This window comes from Carassius auratus, chromosome 21 (assembly GCF_003368295.1).
Source record: "Carassius auratus strain Wakin chromosome 21, ASM336829v1, whole genome shotgun sequence".
NCBI lineage: Eukaryota > Metazoa > Chordata > Actinopteri > Cypriniformes > Cyprinidae > Carassius > Carassius auratus.
This window is the reverse complement of record NC_039263.1, coordinates 10151970-10179924: the sequence shown is the minus strand read 5'-3', so window position 1 is coordinate 10179924 and position 27955 is coordinate 10151970. Positions and strand designations below refer to the sequence as shown.

Genomic DNA, 27955 nt, shown 5'->3' with positions numbered 1-27955 from the left:
TGCTCGCGCTTGCTCAATTCAATTCCTCTCTCTCCATAACTCGTTTAAATGCAGACAGAGGTTTTAGCAAGCAGGGAAACAGATTGTCTCTGCTTATCAGGGCACATCAAACATTGAGAGAGCATACTAGACTGACAGCTAACACCAAGCCCACTCGTGTTGCAATGGCCCCTCAGACTCAAAAGTGTGTATTTGTGTGTATGTTGCCTCCGATACAATCAAGGCCCATTTTCTGGGTTATTTTCTGATTGGAGTGGCTGCAATCTATCTGTGCTGTCAACACAGCAACAGTTTTCTCTCTAGAGGACAGACATAGCAGGTGTTTTGGGAAGTGTGTGGCCAGTGCTGTCATGCAGAGGTATCATGATCTCAAGGGAGAAGACGGGGTTTGATTTAGGGTTGATGACTTTGGCAGCCCACACCGCATGCTCATTAGCACAGATCTGTATCGCAGTGAAATAATATATGTGGATTTTTCTTTGTACATACTGCAAATATTTTCAGATGGAGCGGAGGATACTCCATGTTCTCTGTGTCTTTGAAATACTTTTGTTTTTGTGTTTTTCCCCCCTCAAACAAATCTCGTTTCTTCTCTTGGCGTCCATCTCAGGGCCGTGGGTGTTGAAGAACAGCAGTATAAATAGCGGGGAGCTGGAGCTGGGTCAGCGTGTCAGTCAGGATGTTCCTCCAGGCGTCTTCTGGAGGTCTCTGCTTCACCTGCGCCAGCCACACTTTCTCAAGTTCAACATCTCCCTGGGCAAGGACGCGCTGTTTGGGGTCTACATGCGGAAAGGCCTGCCTCCTTCACATGCTCAGGTGGGCAAATCGCCTCGTGTCTTGTTTCTTCTTTTAAAGGAGCCAGGTTCACCTAAAATTATGATTGAGAATCCAATTTTTAAATACTGCAAAACCTGTTTTTTAATGACTTTCAGTTTTTGTTTTGTTTGGGTAGGCTCACAAAAAACTGAAAAATCCGTCATCCTTTATTCACCCTTATGCTGTTCCACACTTATAAGGCTTGTGTTCATTTGAAAAAGATGTGAGAGCTTTCTGTCCATCCTTTGAAAACCCATTCCACAAAAACGTTCACTCTAATGATTAACACTGTTATGTCCAGACAAATGCTAACATGGTCAACATATATTGGGAATTGGGGTTGGTTTCCATTTGTTGGGACTATGTGTGAGCTACAGTAGCCTTTATGGAGCAAGGAAATCTGGTTCCCTATGATGTTCCCCCTTAAAAAGGCAGGTTTTTGTTAATTACCATGAAGAGACCATCTGTGCAGACAGGCTTTTTTGTTTGCAACTTTTTTTTTTCCATGAATTGTAAATGATTTCCAAATTATCGCCGCATATTTGTCTGCAGAGTTCTTACACTTGTCTTGTCACATTCCAGAGTTGTTATCTCTTCTACATTTTGATTTAATTTGACTATTTTGATTGTCATTACAGTTTTTAGTGAAGGTGATGTCCCGCAGCCTCACTGATTGTCCTCACTTCTCTCTCTCTGTGTCTCTTTAGTATGACTTCATGGAAAGGCTGGATGGGAAAGAGAAGTGGAGCGTTATCGAGTCTCCTCGCGAGCGCCGCAGTATTCAGACCGTTGTTCAGAACGAGGCGATCTTTGTGCAGTATCTGGACCCCGGCACCTGGCACCTGGCCTTCTACAACGATGGCAAAGAGAAAGAGCCCGTCTCATTCAGCACTGTGGCTCTAGGTAGACACCTCCAGCTTTTATTTACACGCTACAGTCAACATTTCAAAGGAAGATGATATATAGAAACTTGGTTGTTTGGAGACCTGCTATTTAGAAGATGTGTTTCACTGCAAGCCGCTTGCACAGTACACCTGATCTACCCTTAACCTCATTTTAGATTTCAGTTTGAATGTGAGCAGTTGAACAGTTCTCTTTCGGTTACAGAAGGAATAGCTGTATTTCTAAAAGTATTTCAGGCAGTTTCTCTACAACCGTTGTTATGGTGATGACTTGTGCATAAGCACAATGCCAACTTCGAGACGTTTTTCTATAATAGTTGAGAGGAGCTGTCACAGCAAAGCGGGAATTTGGCCTCATGTCTGTCATGACATCAGGCAGTGGTGCAGAACTCATGAAGCGTATAGGAGGTCTTGCTGTGTTTTACATATTCATGTACTTTATATATTGTGTGTTTAAATATTCATGCTCACATGTTCACTCATTCAATATTCAGAACAACTGGCGTACGCTTCAATAAATGGACAAGAATGAGTAAAAAACTCATTTTTCTTCCCAATAAAATAATAATAAAACACATTTTAAAAATCTGTTTTAAAAATGAAATACAAATGTGGTTTGATGAGATTTTTAAATATTTTTTATATTTCATAGACTTTTTAAAATCTTTTTTAATTTTTTATAAATGTATCAAACATGACTTTTACACTTGAAAAGTTTCTTAAAAGTTTCTTTAAAAAAAATTAAGCTGGACAACACTAATAAAAACAACATTGATTTTAACATGATTTTAAAAATGATAAGAAATTATGAAAATATAATAAAAGAGTCCCTTTATATTACTTTATATTAGGTTTCTATAAATACTATGTACTTAAAATAATAAAATGTTAGGTACAATGTAATTGTATTCATGTTGACTTGCAGAACACTTTTGCTGTTATTGAGGTGGGATATGGGTAAAGTTGGGGGTGTAATTATTGGTGTAACTGAAATTAATTACAGATGTAATTATAGGACAGTATTTTCAAATATAAGTGCAATTTAATAGCATTTATGTACACAATGAGTGCATGGTATCAAAATGTTAATTTAGATTAATTCATGTTAAGTACATAAGGACCTTTAATATAAAAAAATATATTTTTTCTCTCTCAAGTAGAAAATGTCACAAAAAAAACAATATTTTTTTGCTGCCTGTCTGCTGTCTGAATAAATCCATAGAGATCAAGTGCTAAAAGTGTTCGGGCTCTTAAGCCACTTAAAATGAATGGATGCCATTGCATTAGATAACAGAGTATCAAATCAAGTGGCATTTATCTTAAAGAAAGACAGCACAAGCACACTTTTCAACACATTTCAAAAAGAAGTGTGTTTGGTTTAAAAAAGAAAAGAAAAGACTAAAACATACAGTATTTACACACTTTCTGGTTGTCAGGCATTAAACATTTTAAGAAATGCACCTGCAGTTGCTCTCATAGAACACCTGTTTGAACTTACTTACTACACTCAAAATCACCTTGAGATCAGTTGTTTACAATTCACTGCAAAAATGACTCAGAAAAGTGAAATTAGCTTGGAGAAAAGCTTGTTTGCAGATGGCGTTTTGATATTTATCTGATGCAGTGACATTCATACATTTTGAAGTGTGGCTTAAGTGTCAAGTTATTTTCTGGGTCCACTATATTCATAACAGTATGTGTGATTAACTATTCAGTTATTCAGAAACACACACACACACACACACACACACACACTGTACTCTTGAGGCCTGTTAAATCTGATCACATACTGTATGGATGTCTGCGCATCTTGTTCAGGTGATGACTACTGTTGATATGAAAAACATTGTGTATTTTAGCATTTACTGCAGTCATAAGATTATTTCCCATGAGGCTTTGCTGAAATGTGTCACAGTAATTCACACATTGTCACTGAATCAATAACGATGGCTGAAAGTTCACAGTGTGCCATGCTGTGTATGAGATTCATAGCGCTTTGACTTGTTTTTTGTCAGGCAGCAGCATTTAAAGTCTTCTGAATTTGTGAACGTTACATTCCACTGTCCCGCATTAATAACTGAGGGTTGTAAAATGCGCACGTCTCTTATGTTTCGTCTCAGATTCGGTGGAAGAGTGCCCTCAGAATTGCCATGGCAACGGAGAGTGCATGTCAGGAGCGTGTCATTGCTTCCCAGGGTTCCACGGCACGGACTGCTCCAAAGGTACCGTTTACTGTCACACTGCCGAAATGTTTATGCTAAAAAATAATGCTTCACTTTGCAGCATTTGTCAAAACATTTTCGTAGTCACACAGAAAAGCTGTATTGTGTAATAACATTTTGTTCACTAAATCAGAACACCTTACTCTCACATCTATAATTGCAAAGAGATTTAGCTGTCATTTGTGATTCTTCTGACAAAAACATGAATTATTCAGCATAGAGATAAATTTTTTTAGAACCATTAGTATGTTTTTTTATTGCATTGTGACATTATTGTTAGACAATTAAGCACATCCACCCAGTTTTTTATAATTAATCTGTTAAGAAAAATAATGTGCAATAAAAAGTTAAATATTTTTATATCTTATAATATATCTTAATGCAAAATAATATTACATAAAGGTATACATATTAATAATATAAAAATAAACCTGACCTATCATCCTGTCTTTGTACATGTGATCTGTAAACTTATAAATATCAGTTATTAATATAACACTTAATCATTATTATGTCATCCCATGCTGTGTTTTTAGACAATCTTTAGGTTTATATTAAATGTTATTTACAGTGACTTCAAAATGAATAGATTTATTTGTGAGTTTTTTTTTTTTTTTTTGAAGTTGCTGTAAGTTTTAAATGGACTTGCTGCATGTTTAACTGTGATGCAGTTATGGATGTGTGAAGCATATGTTCGAATGTTCCCTCGAGCTCAGCATTTGTCATCAGATCATCAGTGAACATGAGCTCTGGCCATTCGTCGTAGCGGCTCCATGACACTGTCACATCACTCTGAGATCTAGACGGATGAATTACAACATCACTGATTAATCGCGTCTCAGTTATGGCCAAAATGTATGGTGGGTTTGTTGGCTTTACTGTGCCAGACCAATCTTTCTGAGTGATGAAATACTCTCAGTGGAGGCTTCGTAAAGAGAAATATGTGTGTGTGTTTGAGCTCACCTGAGGCTATAGACAGCTAGTTTATTACTGTCGAATGGCGTCTCCTCTGAGTAGCAGAGAGTGCCATTGATATTGCCTCTGAATCTCTTACCTTAATTACACAAGGCATAGTCTGCTTTATCATCATATTCAGAGCGCTTCGGCAGTGTTTATGCTGCCTTTGAGGCTGAATAGCGAACACTCTGTGGGAAAAATGCGAGGGATGATTCTTTTCTTCCTTTCCTACATTCATTCATTTCAGGCAATTTTTCATCTGAAACTGTAACAGAAAACTCTATGCCGGCTATTGCTGGAGAACAAAGTTTAACTTGTCAAGATGAAAACTACTCACAATTTGAAATAGTTAAAATCATGAGACTCTTTTGAAAAAGTAGTCAGCTATGTAACTACTGCAACTTTTTAAGGGGCAATACATGATACAGTATGTATCCTATTATATAAAGTAGAGTGCAGTATGTGATATCAAATTATAACATTTCTAATTCACTAACAACTGTATATGAAGGTTTATAAGTAAATGACAAAAAGACTGGAATTGGTGAATAGTTTCTTTAATCTGGTTCACTCAAACAAACAGATTTATAAATAATCAGATATCTGTGTAGACTACCATTCAAAGCTTTGGAGTAAGTAAGACTTTACTAATATTATAAATTAAAGGTGCTGTAGGGAACTTTTGTAAAAAAATATTTTTTACATATTTATTAAACCTGTCATTATGTCCTGACAGTAGAATATGAGACAGATAATCTGTGAAAAAAATCAAGCTCCTCTGGCTCCTCCCAGTGGTCCTATTGCCATTTGCAGAAAGTCATCCGCTCCCGGGAAGAAAACAACCAATCAGAGCTGCGGTCTGTACTTTGTTTGTGTTCAAAATGTAGAAAAATGAACATAATAAGCGAGTACACCATGAATCCATTTTCCAAACCGTGTTTTTAGCTTGTCCTGAATCACTAGGGTGCACCTATAATAAGTGTTTATATTCAGACTATTTTAGATTGCTTCGGGGGTAGCGCGGCGGAGTAACCCAGTACCTTTGTGATTCTTCCTAGACATAAACAGAGAGAAGTAGCTCCGGCTACAATGTTCTTCCGCAAGACGCAAGCAGTTCTGTTTATTAACCGCTAGAGCGTCAAAAGTTCCCTACTGCACCTTTAATTAGTAATAAATTACATTAAGTAACATTAATTAAAATAGAAAAGTTTTTTTAAATTGCAATTATTACTGTTTTTACTGTAATTTTGAGTAAATAAATGCAGCCTTGGTGAGCATTAGCGATTTTTTTTAAACATTTAAAACTTTCACTGACCCCAAACATTTGAACTGTAATGTATTGCTTATGAATTTCTATTTGGATATAGATGTAACATTCCACCAGAGAGTTAATTATACACAGAGACAGAGAATTGATCAATTATTTCTTTTTAAATGGTTTATCCAAATGAACTAATTACTAAAACATGTCAGACATGTCAAAGCTATGTAGGGTACTGTATTTGACAGAACGGTTCAGGAGGGCACATTTGCTTATTGTGAGATCACAAGGACATAAGATAATAGTGATGTATCTACACTGTCTGAAAACAGCTAAAAAGAAAGTTTTCTTGACACACGGTTTGATGTGATTTCATAGAGTTCAGTGTATTTGTTTGGATTAACTCTATGCTTCATTTTTCTCTTATCTTATCTTACATTTCATACCTGAACTTCTCTTAATGAAGCTGGTTTTCACTAATTCCTCTCAAACAACCTCGTCTTCTGTCCTTCCCTCACTCCCTCATTTGTTTTCCCTCCTGCATCCTTTCGTTCCGTCTCCGTTACAGCGGCGTGTCCCGTGCTGTGCAGCGGGAACGGACAGTACACCAAGGGTGTGTGCATGTGCTACAGCGGCTGGAAGGGCCTGGAGTGTGACGTGCCACAGGGCCAGTGTGTCGATCCCAGCTGTGGCGGTCACGGGACCTGCACCCAGGGCAGCTGCACCTGTGAAGCGGGTTACCGTGGAGAGTCCTGCGAGGAAGGTAATGAGCACATCGACTGCTTTTCTGACCATCTCATTTTCAAAACTCTTCTCAAAACTTAGAAAAACCTCTTCCTCTGAGAGTCTCGGTTTTCAAATGTCTGCTATAAAAGCATGCTGGTACAAGCATAATAAATTTTATTAAAGCGGTGAAATTCAGTCTATTGATCTAGCTTTTAAGAAATTGGCCATAAATGGAGTCTCTGAGCGCATGTTCATATGAGCTGCAGCTGGTTTTTGAAAGTGGAGAGATCCCAGAGGTGAGTTTAGAAGAGAGAGGTGAAAGATGAGGAGGAAAGAGAAGAAAAAAAGCAAGTAGAATGTAAAAGTAACAGTCTCTCTTTCTCTCTCTCCAGTGGATTGTCTTGACCCCACGTGTTCGGGACATGGCAGCTGCGTGTCCGGTCAGTGCCACTGTAAGCCAGGTTGGTCCGGGCCTCTATGTGATGTATCCAGAGCCCAGTGCCCAGATCAGTGCAACGGTCACGGAGCCTACAGCCCTGACACGGGCCTCTGCAGCTGTGACCCAAACTGGATGGGCCCCGACTGCTCCACGGGTGTGTTCCCATCAGCCATTTTCACCTTCTCTTTTGCTGTCTTCTCAAGCTGTGCCGCAATACATTGTAATCTTTCATTTTCATCCATCTACACTCTCGGAGGGATTCACTAAGCATGAATTGCGCCCGCTGATAGCGTTGTTTATTTGCACTCACTGCGTGTGCTGTTTTAGCACCCGATTCATATGCAAATCAGGTAACAGCACAAGCACACCCCAAAAAAATGTGTGGGCGCAGTTCCAACTTTGGTGGATATAGTGCAATCCAAAATAATCTGCATAAATAAAATATTAAAATAATAATCTTAAAATAATTATTACAAATAAAATGTATAATTTATATAAAGGAGACTTGTTTGTACCAACACAGATAGTGACTTGACTGAATGAAATTTGATATTTTAATATATATATTTAACATATGCCTATTCGAGTGATGGAAAAGCTGAATTTTCATCAGCTATTATTTTATTTTATTAATTATTGTGTCACATTATCCTGAAAAAAATACACTAATAAGCTGATTTGGAACATTTGATGCATTTTTTTTGTGGAAATCGTATACTTTTTTTTTTTTTTCAGGTTTCTTTAAGGAATGCATCATTCAAAAGAACTGCATTATTATTATTATTATTATTATTATTTCGAATGTTAATTTACTTTCACTTTTGATTAATTTACATAATTTCTAAATAAAAGTTTAATTTATTTTAAAAAAGATCTGACTCTGGCATAACAGTGCTGTTTTTAGTAATGTAATTATTTACATTGCCAAAGCATTTGCAGCTGTGCTGCAGATCATTAAAACAAATTGCAATTAAGCAAATAACTTAATACGAAGTAAAAAGAATAACAATAAACAGAAACAAAATAAGTGAAGTAATTAAGAACAACAAAATAAAGATATATATATATATATATATATATATATATATATATATATATATATATATATATATATATATATATATATATATATATATATATATAAGAGATGGAAAAATAAGAGTAAAAAAAAATCTCTCTCTCTCTCTCCAGAGGTGTGTTCAGCAGATTGTGGGAGCCATGGCGTGTGCGTCGGGGGCGTTTGCCACTGCGAGGAGGGCTGGACAGGCACAAGCTGTGACCAGAGACTGTGTAACCCACAGTGTGTGAAACATGGGACCTGCAGGGATGGCAAGTGCCAGTGTGAACAGGGCTGGAACGGAGAACACTGCACCATCGGTAAACACACACACGCAAACACACATGGTCTTATCCTGCTTTGAAGCTTTGAGCTAGTCAAAGGCATTTCCCTCGGTTCTGTGACTGCTTTTACGCTGGTGTCTTTCAAAGACTTTTCAGCTGCTGTTTCGCTATTTGGTCTAGATTGATTTACCCGTGTTTGCATCAGCTCACAGAGTACAAAAACATATTTGTGCAGATGTGTACGTCTGTGTGTGTTGCCATTATTTTAGAATCACATTCAAAGCAAAAGACACAGTCTTCACTGTGTGATCCGCATCTATAAGAATATTAAATGACTTTTTGAGCTCGGGAGTCCAGCTGGAAGAAGAATACTAATGGATGCCGCTTTGGTTTCATGTGTTAGGATGCTTGTTTTAATGCTAATGAGTCCAGCTCTCCCTCTCCACCACTGTTTTCACATCATTGTTTTCAGACAATTATAGTTGATGGATTCCATGCACACAGCACTTCTTAACAGTGAATTGACAAGCCAAAATGTAGCAGTCAACCAAAAGTCATCCATAATGGTTTCGCTTGGGTTGATTGATAATTGATGTCCAACAAAATAGTTTGTCTGACAGGTTTTCTTAGTGGTCTTCGGCATGCATGCTGTCATTGTGGTAATGAGTTTTAAGTGGCGAATAACATTTCCTATGGGCACCTAACTAAATCAGCCCAAATCCAAAGTAATCACATAGTTGATCAGTCTCTCCTCTCTTGCAGATGGCTGTCCGGGGCTGTGCAATGGGAATGGGCAATGCATCATGGGTCAGAACAGCTGGCACTGTGAGTGCCACACTGGCTGGAGAGGGCCAGGCTGCAGTGTTGCCATGGAGACGTCCTGCAATGACAACAAGGACAATGAAAGAGGTTAGGAATGCATGCTGAATGCAGAAATAGTTTCTATCCCATTTGGCCTCATATGCATCACATCTGTCAAGTCTTGAAAAACAGCTAAACTGATCAGATGAGAATTTTGGTTAGGACAATTGTTATCTCACCATTGTAAAGGCCTGTTCACACACAAAAACAAATAGCTGGTGCGATAAACAGCTGGTAATGCATTGCTTCAGACTGAGACAAACTTTTATAAGGCATTAAGGTGACCAGTTTTTTTATAGAGAGGTGTTCTAATCTTTTTGCCATCACATGTTGATTCAGCCCATCTACCATTTTGTTTCATGCATTTTTCAGAACAGACAATCGAATGCAAAAACCTAACCGTCTAATTTCTTTCTTTCTTTTTTCTTTTTCTTTTTTGCTGAAAAAGTGACTATTGGTACACCAAATTATCCTCAGTTACTTTTGGAATTCCAAAAGTTAAAGAACTAATAGGTTCTTCAGTAAAAACTATATATAATTGTCTAACTTTAAATGGACAAAGAACTGCCTTTAAAAAAAATAAAAATAAATAATAAATATTTACGTAATATGCAATTTTCTGTCCCCGTTTTGGCCCCATTCATCACTGCTATGATTGGCTAACAGTTGTGTACGTTTGACACCCTGGTGATTTAAAAACGCATAAATACTCAACATCAAATTATCTATATAACAGACAAAGCAATAGTAATGTGTGTTGCTTCATTACTGTCGGATCCAATATAGTTGGCACAGCATTGTATTTTGGTTTCAATCTTTCTGAAAATTCTGCATCGAATTGTTCCTTGTTTGAAAATGAATCCGTGGTAAAATAAGTGAACAAAGGACCGAGTCCTTATTGATGAGGTCTGGAACTTCATTGAAAATAAAGTGCGTTCACTCTTTTCCTAACGTTGTGATTAGAAAGAAGGCAATGCAAAGACCAAGCAAAAGACCAAGTTTCCACAACTTGGCAGTGCACAGCCTCTTTTTGTCTTCGAAGCGATCATTATTGTTTGGTTTCTGTGTAGACCAGAGTTGGGTATAACGCGTTACAAAGTAACTTTTCGTGATAACGCAGTAATGTAACTCATTACATTTAAAATAAATGTAATTTTATTACAGTTACTGATGTCAATAAAATTACGTTACTTGCGTTACAAATGTATTGGTAAGAAAAAATATTAAAGTAAATAAATTAAAATGCATTTCTAATCATGTTTTGGGGCGGCTGCCTCAGTTATTGAGCATGCGCTTTAATTAATTACCGAAGAACTCGTGCTGTTAAAATGGACGGAGATTTTTGTTCAAGATCGGGAGGGAAGGTAACTTCTGGACAGGTGAAGAGAGCTGTAGCAGCGTGTGTGGTGGAGGAAATGCTGCGCTTGTCGACTGTGGAATCGCAGTCATTTAGAGACTTGATTACGATGATAGTGACGGACAGCTCTGTACCCTTGCAGGACCGAAAGATATTTGCAAGGTGTCTAGATAAATGCTATGCGGATGGAGGGCTGTCACTTTTGTGTAAAAAGCATTTTCGATTTTTAAGACATGTTCATTGAATTGATTGTAAAATCGATTTTCCATGTCTAAAAAAAAAAGACGTTTCCTTTTTTTTTAACGCCACATAGAGCGCTTGGAAACGCACAAGTCAGCAATATTTCTTATTTATTGGCATTAAAGCTTTAATCTGGCCTTAAAAGTTAGGCCCGACAGGACCCAAGCTCGACAGGTTTCGGCCCGAGCCCGAGAAGTATTACATTTTGATTGACAGCTTTTTAAAAGCCCGAACCCGTGTGCAGCGCAGCCCGACATTCAGATATGCGCATACACACACAGCTCTTTTGCCTTTTGTCAACAATGAGTCATTTATACAGGTTTTAACATAATTTATTCATAACTAACGTAGACTAGGCCACTTGGAAGTTGGAATAAAGACATAAAATAAGTCCTCTGTAACATCGTAACATCTCAGCACTCTAAATAGACATAGACTCATTTAGCCTATAAATAAAAACGAGTCTTTTTTAACAGATTAAATTAAGATTAATTTTTAATTAAGATGGGTATTTGGCAATAACGAAATTAAGATAAAGGCTCCGCCGGGTTTGCTTCTCCACATATCAGCTGACATTTAATAATAGAATAATGCCAACATTAGCGTAAATACTCAGTCCACATTATGCATTTAAGCCTTAATGAATATATAGTTATCATTTGAAAAACCTTTACACACAGAGATTAGGCTAGGTCTACATGTTTTTGTGAAGGAAAATGATTGAATCCACTGTAGATGTCTTCAATGTGTTCCATGCGCTCACTGATGGTGCGTCATTATTCACTCATTAATCTCATTATTAACATGGTCAAAACTTTTCCACACCCCATAACTTTGCTTTAGTTGCTGGTGCAACCAAAACGTATTTTCGCCAGAGGCAAGCCTCCGTTGCATCTACTCAGCATCCATTCCACATCTTTCTCGCGTTAATCGAAACACATCACATGAACGTTCATTTACCTCACAAACTGCAAGCGCAAGCCCGAGCCAGCGTAACTTGATATAGAGTAAGCCATAACACAAGTTTTTTACATCTATATTTTTTTAATTGTTTAATTATTTTTAAATAAATCGATAATTATTTCAAAATCGATTCCCTATTTTCATTTTCGAAACTTTTTTTGGTTGGTCCGATCGATTGTGCAATCGATTTTCGAACGAAAAGTGACAGCCCTATGCGGATATGGAGTATGTACTTAAAAAAAATCGATCGTTTGGATTGGAATATGTCTCCACAACCGCAGACATCTGGACTTGTAATAATAGAAGCTTCCTTGGAATGACACCCATGTAGTTAAGACATACTGTAGATACATTTAAAAAGACTACAGTTTTCATTGTTAGGCAAGTTTATGTTAAGAATGTTAAGTTATAGAAATGCATTGCATTTTTAATTCAAGTTGCTGTTTTCATATTTCTCTAATATTTTTCAGTCAATATTAAATTACGGAAAGAACTTCACTTTGTTTGTAGTTTTTTTCCTTGTATGTTTAATAGGTTTTCAAAGTAACTTGAAAGTAAAGTAATTAGTAATCTGATTACTTTTTACATGCAGTAATCAGTAATGTAATCAAATTACAATTTTAGAGCAGTAATTAGTAATTTGTAGTGGATTACTTTTTTTGAGTAACTTACCCAACACTGGTGTAGACTAAAGAGAAAGTTCAGAGTTCTGAAAATTACAAGGTGTTTTTATAGTACGATGAAATTTTGGTTTCTCAGTTCATGACCCCTTTACAGTGTTGGGCAATAATGCATTACCTAGTAACACATTACTGTAATTTGATTACTTTTTTAGTAACAGAGTAATTTAACCCGTTATAATTTTCAGAATAGTAATTAGAGTATAGTTGTAAGTTGAGGTCTCTGTCTCTGCCATGTTACATTGCTGTCAAAATGGCAAAATGGTTTCTATTTAGGCTGTAACACATGTTTGCAGCATTGAGCAGTGCAATGCAGTGCAATTGTGAAATTTGCGTGCTTATGAATCCTCTCATTATAACACATGAAACGTAGACATTATGAAAGATTCATTATGCATATATTTATTGTGTTATAACAGAGATTTGTGAGATCGTAATGAGCTGAGTTGTCTTTTAGAGATTATAAATGCAGCGCTCTTTGCTGGCATTCTGCCATTCCAAACCATGCATGCAACAGCCGCTTGCTTTTGTTAACCCTCTAAGTGCCAAAGTCGCAAAATTTCGATAAGATGTCATATTTAATCAAATAGACTGTAGCTCCTAATATGGTGTAATATCTCATTTGCATTCCCTACCACTAGATGGCAGACATGTAGTATTTCAATTCTAGACCAAAATTACGTCAGGTTCCTATTCAAAGTGTTCGAGGAGCAAAAGCGCTCCCGTATCATTGATATGGAAGCAGTTCAGTTCATAGCGTGTAGGAAAAAAATTGAAATTTGTGAGAGAAAATCGCCAAATGGCTATAAATAAGTTGTGTTTCATATGTTATTCGCCGATTCTGACTCTGAAGGGGAAAATTTGGCTAATCGTGCTTTTGCTGGTACATCTTTGCAGTGCATTGGTGCCGCTGTGCAAGGAGCGTTCACAAAGCACAAACAAGAGATAATTTCGACCCTTTGCCAAATGGGGACGGGGGTGTCAGGGGTGAACGTGGTCGTAGTGTCCATAGGAGGGCTGTTGTTAGAGGTTTTACTACTATATAGTATAGTAATATAGTAATATTTTAGTATTTTCTCCCGTTTTATTGTTGGTTTCGTATATTTTGATCATTTGGAATGAGGATAAAAAGACACACAAAAAAACATGCAAATAAGCAAAAACATCAATTCACTATCTACTATTTCCTGAATATTATTAAATTCAAGATGACCGTCCACTGACATCTTAATAATCAAATTAGATGAGTATTTACACCCCACATAAACTTGCGGTCATGACCAACATTTTTCTAATTTACATTAGATCTCTATCTTTAAGCCCTTTAAAAAGCCTAAAGCTTTTGAAAATCTTGATGTAAAAATTCAGCATTTTTCTTTTTCCAAAAATCCCTGGCACCTAAAGGGTTAAAAATAACAATCTTCTGTGAATGTTGATGCTTTAATAACAAATATTTGTCGGGAGCATGTATGCTGGGATTTCATAAATTTCATGGAGAAAAAAAGTAACGTAACTAGTAATGTAACTAATAACTTTTGAAATAAAGTAATCAGAACAGTAATGTGTTTACTTTTAAAAGGAGAAATTAGTAATCAGTAATTTGATTACATTTTCAGAGTAACTTGCCTACCACTGCCCCTTTAATACAGTAGATTGAGATTTGTCTATATACTGCTGCTTTGTGGCAATTTATTAGTAGCTATGTGCGATATGAAGATGCTCTGAACATATGAATAGAGCAGCTCCAGTCATCCGTATAAAAGGTGATGTGTCTGTTGGCTGGCAGAGTGAGGGATTTGAAACTACCCCAGGACAGAATGATTATATAACAGGTGGATGTTCAGAGTCACCCCTAAGTACTGAGTGTCTCCACTAGACCAGTTAAGAGCACAGAGAGGCTTTTAGAAAGAACTATTTGTTGTTACCCGTTTTAAAGTGTTTTCATTTTCCCCACTGCATCTTCTCTTTTGTGTGTTCTCACTCTCTTATATAAATGGCCAGGCTTTTCATAAAGCATTGTGAAAATACTTTGGATCCCAAAACCATGCAAACAAAAGAAATTTAAATTTTGTGTCATTTAAATTTAGCAGTGAGGTCAATCTGTGATGTTTAGATTCAGGGCTGCCAACTCTGAGCGTGAGACTCTTGGAATTGACATGGTATGATCGCAAAAGACTTGTTAAATCAGGCATTTGAACTTACTGCTCAATCTGACCCAGACACAAACAAGCGTTCTCCAGACGTACACAGCTTCCTGCTTCTTTCTTCTCTCTCTTTTGTTTACTCTTCGTTTGGGGGTTACTTCACAGAAACCTCAGAGATCAGAGAGCAGCAGGCAAAACAACATGGAGCAAAAGTCTCTGGCAACAGGCGCTTGTTGTAAGTTTGTTCCGGATCAAGAAAGACCCATTTAGGGAGAGGGGTTGAAAGGGTGTGTATGTACAATGAACTGCGATATGCAGCAAATAAGAGACGGGAAGAGAGAGGAAGATGAAACGGTAAGGGAAACTCTCAGGGGTGTGAGCGATGCCCTCTGTGACTTTGAAGATCTCTAAAAGTGAAATCAGGAGAGAGAGAGAGAGAGAGAGAGAGAGAAACTAGAGCATCATTCAGTTCAGTGATCACTTCTATCAGTTGAGCTCATTACCCCAAATGGGGATAAATAAATAGATTTGTTCATTTTCATTTCCATAATGATGAGAAGTTCTACATTTGAGCTTATTATGGTTATTTTTAATCATATTATTTGTCTCTCTCTCTCTCTTGACATCAAAGCAGCGCATAGGTTTGAACTGAGAAGGGTTCATCAAAAGTACACATTCTGATGGCAGATGAACAGAGAGACTTTAGAAGTCCTTTAAACCATATGCCATTCTGAAGCCATGAAACTGTGTGTGCTGGTACTTCAAGAACCAAGTAGATACTAGAAAAAAAATATTTCTATTGTATCGATAACATTGAGTACAAACTCAATCCAATACTTTGCTAAAATAAAGCTGAACACATGAAAAAAAAATATGTAAAATTATTTTCATGAAGACATGAACATTAAGGTTAATTAATACAAATCAGATTATGTGTCAAAATACCCAATATGTGAATTAGACACTACTTTTCAAAGATTTAGGGTTAGTAATTAAATTTTATTTATTTATTGAAAAAAAGTGTCAATTTAAAATAACTTCTATTTGAATATATTCTAAAATGTAATTTATTTTAAATGAAATATAGAACTGTGATGGCAAAGCTGAATTTTCAGCATGATTACTCTCATCTTCAGTGCCACATGATCCTTCAGAAATCATTCTATTATGCTGATTTGCTGCTCAAGAAAGATTTCTTATCAATGTTGAACAGATGTTCCTTTTTTCAGGATTAAAAACAAAAATAATTTTGAGGATTAAAAAAATTGTAAAGATTAAAAACAAAAACAAATTACTCTAACTACTGTATGTTAGAAAACTTCACATCAAAGTTGCTGCTAAAATTTAAATATATGAAGGCTTTATTCCATTGCTAATAATTTATTTTAAAAATTTATTTTAAATGTTTATATGAATCTTAATATATTTTATGTAAAATAAATTAGTATGTTCAATAGTATATTAGCTAATGCCCTGGCAGGGCTGTGAATCTTTGGGTAGGCAGCGATTCGATTCGATTCACGATTCATAGGTTTTCGATTCGATTCAAGAATGATTTTTGCAAATTTAGAACGATTCGATTCAATTCACAACTAAATTCAATTTGATTCGATTATAACGATTTGATTCAACATTCTTTAAGTGCATTCACAGGATTATTTAAATATTTCCCTTAAATTCTTTAAATGCTTAGTCAGGGGGCAAATTACACCAGCCTTTATGGTTACGTAAAAATATAGGTAAGCCAAGATTTTAAAAAAGAGCTTTAAGAATATTATGTATAAGCTACCATTTTGTCACACCAGGGGCGTAGCCATTATTTCAGAAGTGACGTAAATGTCAAATACAATAATTTGTATATTGTGTAAGGGAAACAGGTCAATTTAGCTCAAAGGGAATCATTTAAGATTTTAAAGGGAATTTGAACAGAATCACTGTTTCACGGCTGATCACTGCGATTCACTGAACGAGCCGTTTAACATAAAATCTGCGCTGGATACTAATATCCAAACTATAGTGAAAACACTATCAATTAGCACAGTAACAAGATCGGCAGTTTAAGACATTCACTTGTAAGCACAAAACACAAGATACTTCTCTTTTCAATATGAATAAGGCTTTATTAGATAAATCTAAGACATATAAACTAATCTAACACATAAACGCACGCACACACACATTCACACAAGTTGCAGGAAGGTCGAAAGTTAGGGAAAGATGAGTTTAAGAGAATGGAAATATGGAATTCCAAGTTTACAGCAATACGTTAAATTGCATAAACATGAACAACCATCAATCACGTAATTAGCGCTCGCATTGAGTTCCTTAATGAGGTTAAAATTAATTTAGATACACCAGTAAAGGTCACAGTCTGGAGGTAAAGTTACTTGCATCTCCTGTGAAGAAGGAGCCTCAGTGAAAGGGCTATCCCGAGGTCGTTGATTGGCTGGAAGTTCAGTCTCTGAAGTGACGTCTTGGGAAGCCCGTGGTTGTTGGGCGTTGGCTGAAAGTGCAGAGTCGTGTGCGCTGGTTGAAGTTGAAACGCGCAGACGAGGTCGACGTTACAAAACTTAACTCAGAACACGAAACTCTCAAACGGAAAAGAAAAGAAATAAAGTTTGACGAGACTAGGCAGGCACGCTGGAACCGCGCTCAAAGAACAGTGATGACAACACAGCATGGCTAGAAGCTTAAAGCTAGGTAGCAAAGCTACAAGCTAAAAGCTAAGAGCAGGCATGACTACTAGCAGAGACTAAAAAGCAGACTGAAAGCAAGGCATGACTGATAGCACAAGCAATGCTAGAACTAAAAGCAAAATTTCATGGTGTCCAAAGTATTTAAACTTCCCTGTTGGCCACACCTCAAATGTTGTCTTGACTAATCAGATATTGTCTTGGCTCGGGGAGTATCATAAATCATATTTTTATCTTACCAAGCATGTGGTCCGAATGTTCCTGCTCTGGCAGGGTTTAATTTTGGACATGATTCCTATAACACGAATACGATACATGGGACAAATAAATTATTGTCTGAACTAATTCAAGCAAGCAGATTGGATCACAGACATACCAAACACAATTACAAATCGTTAAGCTATGCCATAGTTATAAAAAAAAAAACATACACAATAAGTGATTATAACATGATAGTCAAATGTGTGGGTTACACATAAATGAATATGGAGTGAAGCGATGGACTGATTCATTTATAAGTCTTTTTGAGTTCATTCTGGTCTATATATCTGTACAAAAGAAGTTTCTTTGCCATTCTCTGACAAAAGGATGTTCTGTGAAGACAGAGGTTTAAAGCCCTTGCCCCTTAGGAATTTCAGTCTGGTTCTGCTGGGTGGGGGAAGTCAATGGAAGTATTTAACTTGATCTCCTGGGTTTACTTGTGATGTCCAGCGTTGCATTTCCATAACGAACAACACATTTGGCACCAAATTTATCTTCTTCGAATTGAAATTGTAAATAATTGTTCTAGTGGTGTTAGTGTTGAAAGCTGTTGTGTGAACAAGTTGGTTGGTCATCTTGCTTGGTACTTGTGGCACTGGAACTGATTTATAACTTCCTGAGGAATTCGTGTTTCAATGCACACAGCTCTGATAGACTCTTTAATTTGTCTGGTTCGACTCATTTCTGCTACAATTGTCTAGTACATATGTATGAACTAGTCTATGTATTATCATAATTATTATCAATATATATATATACAATATATTTCTTTCAAGGAATTCTCTTCCTTTTTTATTACTTTTACTTTAAAAGCTGTAAGAAGTCAAATACACTGCTGAACAATAATCAATCATTTGTAATCTATATATTTTTTTCTTCCTAATGGCAATTTTATGATTGTTTTATATACTAGGCAACATTTAATTAGCAATTATTAAAATGTTCTGCACATGGTAGACAAAATACTTTATAGTTTCTGTACTGTAATAAATGATATGTCAATTTTAACGTTTCATCAGTTCATTCTGCTTTAATTGAGTTTAGCTGCAGAAACTAATTTTTCAAAATCGATGCATATGATTCATCAGGGTTTGTAATCGATGCTTTGAGAAAGCGAGTGAATCTTTACACCACTACTATCAAGTACTGAATTTTTGGTATCGTGACAACCCTCGTGTGGGTTTATTTTCATACAAAATTCATGTGTCACATTGCTGATGCATGTTACAGACCTAAAGCTTATGACATGTGGTGACATCTTTTCCACTCAGATGGTCTGGCTGACTGCATGGATCCAGACTGCTGTATGCAGAGCTCTTGTGTGACCAATCCTCTGTGCCGTGGATCACGTGACCCACTTCAGGTTATTCAACAGAGCCAGTCAGAGGTCCAAAAAGTCCCTTCCTTTTATGACAGAATCAAAATGCTTGTGGGTAAAGACAGCACTCACTTCATCCCAGGAATCAACCCATTTAATGCCAGGTACCTCATCTGCCCTGTACTGTGATGGACTAAACTACTAAATTTATCATGCTCTAATATTGTATTTTTGTGTGCTTGCAGCCTGGCATCTCTGATTCGAGGTCAGGTTTTGACCTCAGACGGCACTCCTTTGGTGGGTGTCAACGTGACCTTTGTGAAGTACCCTCACTATGGTCACACCATGACTCGCCAGGATGGCACGTGAGTAACTTCAAATTATTTAACCCCCTTTTGATTCTTCCACATGCAGTTGAAGTATATTTCCTGTCCCGGTTCTCCCTAGTTTTGATCTGGTGGCCAACGGCGGAGGCTCTCTGACTCTGCGGTTTGATCGGGCTCCGTTTCTGAGTCAGGAACGAACAGTGTGGCTACCCTGGAATCGCTTCTATGCCATGGACACTGTGGTGCTTCAAACAGAGGAGAAAACCACAGCCAGATGTGACCTGAGCGGTTTTGTCAGGCCTGATCCTGTGGTTCTTCCCTCCCCACTGTCCTCCTTCTTCAGCTCCAACCCTTCAGAGAGACACATCCTCCCTGAGAGCCAGGTGCCACATTCAACACCACTACCATCACTTATCATTTCTTTCATGTTCACGTAGGTCATTCCACTCTTCCGTTGGCTTTTTAGTTGCGTTTTATGTTCTCTATTACTCTCCTTCTTCACTCTTTGCTGGTCTTTTGTTGTTAATCTTCGTTTTGGCTCTTGAAATCCTTTTGACTAATTCACGTCCTCACACCTTCTCGCAATCATGGTTTCTCTCTGCTGCTTACCATTCATCTCTTTTTAAAGACAGACAGCAGCTGAAAGAGTTTTAGATTTTTTGAACTTTGAGAAGCCATTAACCCACTTTTCGCTTCCTCTCACTGTCCAGGTGCTCCATGAGCAGGTGGAGATTCCCGGCACCAGTCTTAAACTTTGCTATTTGAGCTCCAGGACCTCAGGCTACCTCTCACTCCTCAAGGTGATCCTGACCCCAGCTCTAGTGCCTCTCAGCCTGGCCAAAGTGCACCTGATGGTGGCCGTGGAGGGTCATCTCCTTCAGAAATGGTTCCATGCATCTCCTAACCTGGCTTACACTTATATCTGGGACAAGACTGACGCTTACAGGCAGAGGGTCCTCGGCCTGACCGAGGCTTTGGGTAAGTGGGGTATGGAATCTTGTCTGGAAACAGGTGTATTTTAACTGTTATCTTGTTTCTTGTCTATGCTATTGTCTGTTCCCCAATGTCTTCTCTTAATTTGAGCTCCAAAACACAGATAGTTTGTAGTTTAATGAGACTGTCTGTCTCTCTTCCATTATGGTGAGTGCCAGCGGCAAGTTCCTCCTGTGAGCTAATGAATTGTTATGTCCCCGCTTGGTGATGGAGTGTTTAATTAAGATAGCACAGCTTTGCTCTTCCTCTAAGTGTCTTCCCTCTCTGTCATTTTCCCCTACATTCTTCACGTTTCTTTCCTCTCCCTATTTCCATCTGTCAATCTTTCTCTATAGTGTCTGTGGGGTACGAGTATGAGACATGTCCCAGTCAGATCCTGTGGGAGAAGAGGACAGCTGTGCTGGAGGGATATGAGCTCAACCCTTCAAACTTGGGCAGTTGGTCTATAGACAAACACCACATGCTGAACGTCCGCAGTGGTAAGATATGCAAACACGTATTCATGCAGAAGTTGATACACCCATTAGGAAAGGGCAGAAGAACTTGGAAGTGACATCAGCAATGGAAAATGCATGCACTATTGGCCTGGACTTTTCCATTCTTTATACTTTAGCTCCTGTCTCTATTTTATCTCTACTCAAACACACCTTTCATCTAAGTTTCAAGTAATCCTGAAGACTTATTATGTGTTTGATTATAGATGCAGCAAAATCCTGCTGTACAGTGGCCTTCAAGGACCAGAATTGTCAATTCCTGAATGATCAGGCTAATTACAATGAGCCAGGATGTATTTCCTATGAGGCACTTGTTTGGTAAAATACACTTAACAATGCAGAAGGGACAGGTCATCCCTGCAGCTGACGGTTTCACAAGCTTCTCCAAGAAAAAAATGTCCATTACTGACTCCCAATGTGTGAAATGTGTTGGTATTAAGCATTATAGAACAGGAGTTACTTTTTCACACCTGTTTATCTTCAGGCTTTTGCAGCGACTAAATTTCTCCTTCCTGAAGACTTATTTGCTATAGGAGATAGGGAGGTTCGTGTTAAAAGAAAAACATTTTATTGTGATTATAGCTTGGCTAGTGGAAAATCAAGTAAGGACACAGTGATGGCAGTGCACTATAAAATAATTCACACTTTATGTGTAATATTGCTTTTTTTCATAGACCTTTTCCATTGCTCATAATTTTATCACTGTATTTGGGTAAAATTCTGTGCGTTTGCAGGACCAGCAAATGTATTAGTTTGTTATTGATGATTATGAGGTCTTTAATGACTGCTGGTTTCACACTATTGATCATGAAATGCAATAAATATGTCACACTGTAGAAATTGATGCTTTCATTTAAGCATCACATTTGTGTGTAAAGACCATTAGAAATATGTCATGTTTGAAATCTCACTCAGTTGCGCTTAGTGACAGTGTTTGATTTATTTTACACAGGCATCCTTCATAAGGGCAGCGGTGAGAATATCTTCCTCTCCCAGCAGCAGCCACCCATCATTAACAGTATTATGGGTAATGGCCGAAGACGCAGCATCTCCTGCCCAAGTTGCAGTGGGATGGCTGAGGGCAACAAGTTGCTGGCTCCGATGGCCGTAGCCTGTGACGGAGAGGGTAACCTGTATGTGGGTGACCTTAACTTTGTGCGGAGGGTCTATCCGTCCCTCAATACCACAGCTGTACTGGAGCTCAGGTAAAGCTGATAGGATGCACAGCTGACAACATTAAAACAGTATTTGTAATTCATTTCACCTCTGTAATATAAGACATTATAAAGTAGAACGGAATAGTCTGCTAAAATAATAATTGTCTGGAGTTGGTTCTAAATCAAATCACATTTAAATTAAAACTGCATGAGGCTTCAATTCCAAGATCCACTGACAGGAAAAGCTGTCAGAAGAAGAAAAATAATAATTCAAACTTGTCATTTGATATTGTTTTGTGAAATCAAGGGTTTCCCATGAGCACCACAGCTCAATATGTCAGAGCAGTGGCACTGACCACAAAGGCAGCAGTTATTGCAGTTTGATGAAATATGATAATAAACACTTGACATGCATTGATAAATCTTGCACTGCTGCACAAATGGTGTTTATTATGACAATAAATAAGTTCAGTTTTGATTTAATGTTGTTCTTAACAACTGGAATAGCTTTTGCAATAAGATGTTTTGACCATTTATTCTAACGGATGCATTCTTTTTTTATTTTCTCTTCGCCTGCTTCATGAAGAAATAAAGATCTGAGACACAGGTAATTAAAATAAATGCAGAATCTAAAAAATGTAGTCATGTGTGCATGTCTAAATAGCATGCTAATGTGTCTAAAATTTTTTAGATTTGTTGTAGCAGAATTTCACCTTTTTTCCCCTTTCTATCAAAGTGTTTTCTTTTTTTAGCTCCAATTACTTTACCAGCAATGAACTGTTCACATTTCATCATGTTCACCAAGGTAACCATGCGGTTTGTCAGAGGATTTTATTAAGAGACATTCTCCCATTTGCCCTATTTCCATAGCAACAGTCCAAGCCATAAGTACTATTTGGCAGTAGATCCGGTGTCGGGTTCCTTGTTCCTGTCAGACACCAACTCCCGGCAGATCTACCGCGTTCGCTCTCTGAATGGGGCACGACCGCTGCTGGATAACGCTCAGGTGGTGGTGGGGACGGGAGAGCAGTGCGTCCCGTTCGATGAGGCTCGCTGCGGTGATGGAGGCAAGGCAGTGGAAGCCACACTAATGAGCCCAAGAGGTAATGTTTTTTTGCTTTTTTTAAGAAGTATTCCATTTTCTTCACGATCTGTGACTTGGGAGGAGCAGAAATGACACACAGTACTGCACCTTACTACATCCTGAACTTGTTCACAGTTAGCTTTTATGCAAGACAAAGTATCATTTCCACGCTTCACAATTATGACTGAGGCACATTTTTATTTTCCATGAACCTAGAAAGCATCAACAATTTAATCCCTTAGACAGTTACCAGACGCTGTCATTTTCTATGCTATCAAAAACCTCAGTAACCTGTAATTCTCTAGACTCAGACCTCGTTCTTAAAGCCCAGCATGGCCACTGATGTGAGGAAAATAAATGACACAGAAGGTAAAGAGAGATCGTAAGGTTAGCAGACTGCACTCAGAGACCGACTCTGCCTTCTTATCTCAGAATAAAACGCACTCCGACATGATCACCGTGACAGCGTGAATCAAACTGTATCAGTCGAGCGGCACAGCGTCTGACTCTTTTCCAGGTCATTGCTCCCACACACACAGACTACTAATTATTTTGCCTTTAAAAAACACCTTGCTCTCTGGAATATCGGAATGGGAGGGAAATCAATCAGATACTTGGGGAGCAGTTTAATTCTTTAGGAGAGTCTGCAATGACATTGACGAGAAGTTTAAGAAGAAAATGACCATAAGTATTAGATAATTACAACAATAGATAATTCTGTCTCAGTTGTCCTTTTTAATACCAGGCGGATGTTTTCTACATTGTTACAGTCACACAATTTGTAATGTTATCATGCACAAGTATTGAGTTTCTTCACTGTCGGTTCTTTCATGCAGGTGTTGCATTGGATAAGAGCGGCCTGATGTACTTCGTGGATGCTACCATGATACGAAAAGTGGATCAGAATGGCATTATCTCCACTCTGATAAAGACCAATGACCTGACTGCAGTCAGGCCCCTCAGCTGTGACTCCAGCATGGATGTCAGCCAGGTTGTAATTACTTTTCTCAACTCTCTTGCACTTGCACTCAGTTGAGGGTCTATCAAGAGAGGGTCAGGCTCCTAAAAATAAATGAACGGTTGTTGAAATCTGTTCTAAAGTGCCTAGCTCAGAAGCCATATAATGTGTATAGATGTATAGTATCTTATTTGAATTTGTCTGCAGTGTGTGCAAGTTCAAATTAACTTCTTGAATATCACATACCTTGACCAATCTCAATGAATATGAAAATCGCTCAGCTTCATTTGTCATTTGTCTAGGCCATTTGTAATGCAGAAGCAATACATTTTGTGTCCTTACACAGAAACAATCCATTCAAACTAACATTGTTAATTCTCAAAGTTATTTTATAGAGTCAGAGAGATAATTTGTTTACCAGGGTATGTTATAAATTCTTTTGATCAAGTTTGATGGCCCCCTATGTAAATTAATATTGATTTTAAAAAACACACACATTTGATTGAGATTGTCATCGTTGATGTTTTAATATAGAGGTATTGACAATGGAATATACAGTGAAAAAGAACAGTAAAACTAAGGAAAATAAATTTAACAAGTAACTTACTGAATACTGTTTTTTTTATCAATTTACAAGCCCCATGAAGCTTAAAGATAAACTGTCGAATACAGTTGTGTAAACACATTTCAGCCTGTTTATTTCCGTTTGCATGAAATGCGTTTTCCATCATGTTTCATCCTCGTGTCTTTGAGCTTGCGCTCGCCAATATTTGCTTGTCAGAGTGTCTCCTTGGGTATTAACGTTTGACAGTGACAAACAATGGAACTGGATTATCAATCAAGCAGCTGTCACCATTTGTCTATCGCTGTAATAAATTCATAGGTCTGCAGATTTGTTCCACTCGGAAGAATCTGTAACACATTATAAAAAAAACAAAATGGCAGTAGGAAATCTATTGTCAGAAATGGGAAATGGATTAAGTTTGACCAGACGCAAGGATAAAGGGAGATATCAAAAGCAATCCCACTTGGCAAAAATTTACACTCGAAAACCACAACTGCTCAGCATGCCCGATTATGGTCATTTTTGTGTTAATGTACTCTTCATGTTTAATGTTTCTTAACATCAGGTACGTCTGGAGTGGCCTACAGACCTAGCCATCAACCCTATGGACAACTCTCTGTATGTGCTGGAGAATAATGTCATCCTGCGTATCTCTGAGAACCACCAAGTCAGCATTATTGCAGGGCGGCCCATGCACTGCCAGGTCCCTGGCATTGATTACTCGCTCAGCAAACTAGCCATCCATTCTGCCTTGGAGAGTGCCACAGCCATCGCCATCTCCCACACAGGTGTGCTTTATATTGCCGAAACCGACGAGAAGCGCATCAACCGCATACGGCAGGTTAGCACCAGTGGCGAGATCTCCTTGCTTGCCGGTGCTGCCTCAGAATGCGACTGCAAGAATGACGTCAACTGCAACTGTTTCTCAGGAGATGATGGCTACGCTGCCGATGCCAGCCTCAATTGTCCTGCTTCTCTGGCTGTGTCACCAGATGGTACCCTGTACATCGCTGACCTGAACAATATCCGTGTACGTTCGGTCCGCAGCAACCGCCCTAACGCCACAGCAAGTGGACAGTATGAAGTGGGTTCATCTCTGGAACAGGAGCTATATTTGTTTGGTCCTGATGGTCTTCATAGGCAAACAGTTAGCCTCATTACAGGCTTGGCCCTGTATAACTTTACCTACGGGCTGGATGGAGAGTTGGCAGCAGTTACCGATGCCTCTAACAATACACTTCGAGTGAGGAGGGAGGCGTCTGGCTCTATCAGGCTTGTGTTGTTGCCAGAGAACCAGGTGGTAACGCTGGGAATGGACCCAGCCGGCAGCCTACGTTCAGTGTCCGCCCTCAGCCAGGAAGTGGCACAGCTCAGTTATTATACTAACACAGAACTTTTAGCCTCCAAGTCAGATGAGACCGGATGGACAAACTTTTACAAGTGAGTATGAAATGTGCTGTGTGACGATAGAACTTTGAGACAAAGGCAAATCTGCAAATCTCAAGGAAATTCATTCAAAACACTCCAACTCACACTCACGCACACACACACACAAAATAAAAACTCATTAGTCGCAAAGTTTCAGGGGAAATTCAGTGAGAATAACTGTCTTACGATAACGGTAATAACAGCACTAGATCTCTAGACATGTGTTTGGTTATTATTTGATGAATAACTGCTGCAATATGCAGGGAAATCTCTTTTTAATACAATTCTGTTTGCATCTGCTTTTTCGTGGGTAGTAATAACACCATGTTTATTGGGCAATGCTAATAAAATAATCTATATTTAACCCAATTTACATAAAATGTGGCTTGTTTGCACTGGAATGATTGATATTGACTTAATTTAGAATGACCTAGTGATATTTCAGCACATTTAGTACTTTGTTAAGCTGGATAGAGAATATAATGCAGGTTTCTTTGGTCAAATTTTCAGTGTAAAAGGTGCAACTGTTAAACATTTGCCCTCAGTGTCTCATGGATGTTGTTATAGACAAAGAATTTGTTTTCACAGCATCACTTTGGTCCTGCAGCCATCTAGTGTCTGTATGATAGAACAGCTCTAGAAATTTCAATAGATGTACATTTGTGGTTGTTTCAAAGTGTTTTATTTTATATGTACAAACACAAACACACACAAATTTGAAGTACTACAATCACTGAAATTAAACTGAAAAATAGGTATATGGGAAGATTAAAAACCAATAAAAATTACAAAAGCACATAACAAAATTATTAAAAAAAAAAAAAACTGAAAAGAGAATACAAATAAAAGCTAATTTAAAATATAAAAAAAATCTTATACTAAGACACTGGCTTCAAACTATTGAAAAGATTAAACATTAATTATAAATTAATTCAAGAAATAATTGTGCAAAGACAGTGTTGGCTGTTTATTGTATTCAGATTAGTGAGTTTGGTCTTTGTGCGTCTTCTTCTCAGCTATGACAGTGAAGGTCGTCTAACCAACGTGACTTATCCCACTGGTGTGGTGACCAGTCTGCATCGTGAGATGGAGGAGACCATCAATATTGACATGGAGAGCTCAAACAGAGATGATGATGTCACAGTCATCACTAATCTCTCGTCCGTAGAGGCGTCCTACACTGTGGTTCAAGGTACACACCCACAACACATAAAGAACGGATCTCAGTCCAGATGTCATGCTGATGCCCCCCGTTTCCCCTTTAAACCACATCCATTAAGACCAAAACACAGCAGGCAGGTGGGCTGATGTTTCTCTTCACTACCCACAGGGAGGCCACATTGTTTGAATGTGCGGAGTCCAGCAGAGCAGAGAAATCATCATTTTACAATTTACCATAGGCTGCCTTTAGGGGTTCTTTCAGAAGGCTTAAACTCTTCTCTTTATATCCAGTGGATTATGTGTTGATGGATTCTCTCACGCAATTTACTTGTAACTTCCTGTAAAGAGTATGCTTTTGCTGTTTACTCAAGACAAATTACATGAAAACCAACCCTTTGGGTGCCTTCTGCTTGTTAGCAGTGCACCAAAATGCACTTGGATTTTTTTTATGACTTTGAAATTGTACATGATTGTGTTTCCCAGGTACATTTCTGTGGAAAACAGCGTCTGATCCAATTATAGCTTGTAAATGGAACTGAAGATGTTTGTGCTGCTTTTAGCCAAAGCTAAATCTTCTTTATAACCAAAAGCTGCATTATACACATCTG

At 38.0% G+C, this 27955-nt stretch overlaps 1 protein-coding gene across 6 annotated transcripts in view; it reads left to right on the top strand.

Annotated features, from left to right (window-relative positions):
• Positions 1 to 27955, top strand: part of LOC113038422 (teneurin-2) — a 226485-nt gene that overhangs the window by 192744 nt on the left and 5786 nt on the right. For all 6 annotated transcript variants that reach the window (XM_026195811.1, XM_026195810.1, XM_026195814.1 and 3 more), the window contains 18 exons: positions 611 to 816; positions 1524 to 1719; positions 3839 to 3940; positions 6727 to 6921; positions 7277 to 7477; positions 8515 to 8700; positions 9427 to 9573; positions 19135 to 19345; positions 19427 to 19546; positions 19629 to 19890; positions 20218 to 20485; positions 20836 to 20979; positions 21947 to 22199; positions 22738 to 22758; positions 23022 to 23254; positions 24072 to 24226; positions 25324 to 26198; positions 27203 to 27378. In XM_026195811.1, the coding sequence (XP_026051596.1) occupies positions 611 to 816; positions 1524 to 1719; positions 3839 to 3940; positions 6727 to 6921; positions 7277 to 7477; positions 8515 to 8700; positions 9427 to 9573; positions 19135 to 19345; positions 19427 to 19546; positions 19629 to 19890; positions 20218 to 20485; positions 20836 to 20979; positions 21947 to 22199; positions 22738 to 22758; positions 23022 to 23254; positions 24072 to 24226; positions 25324 to 26198; positions 27203 to 27378 (3951 nt within the window). The remainder of the gene's footprint in view (positions 1 to 610; positions 817 to 1523; positions 1720 to 3838; positions 3941 to 6726; positions 6922 to 7276; positions 7478 to 8514; positions 8701 to 9426; positions 9574 to 19134; positions 19346 to 19426; positions 19547 to 19628; positions 19891 to 20217; positions 20486 to 20835; positions 20980 to 21946; positions 22200 to 22737; positions 22759 to 23021; positions 23255 to 24071; positions 24227 to 25323; positions 26199 to 27202; positions 27379 to 27955) is intronic.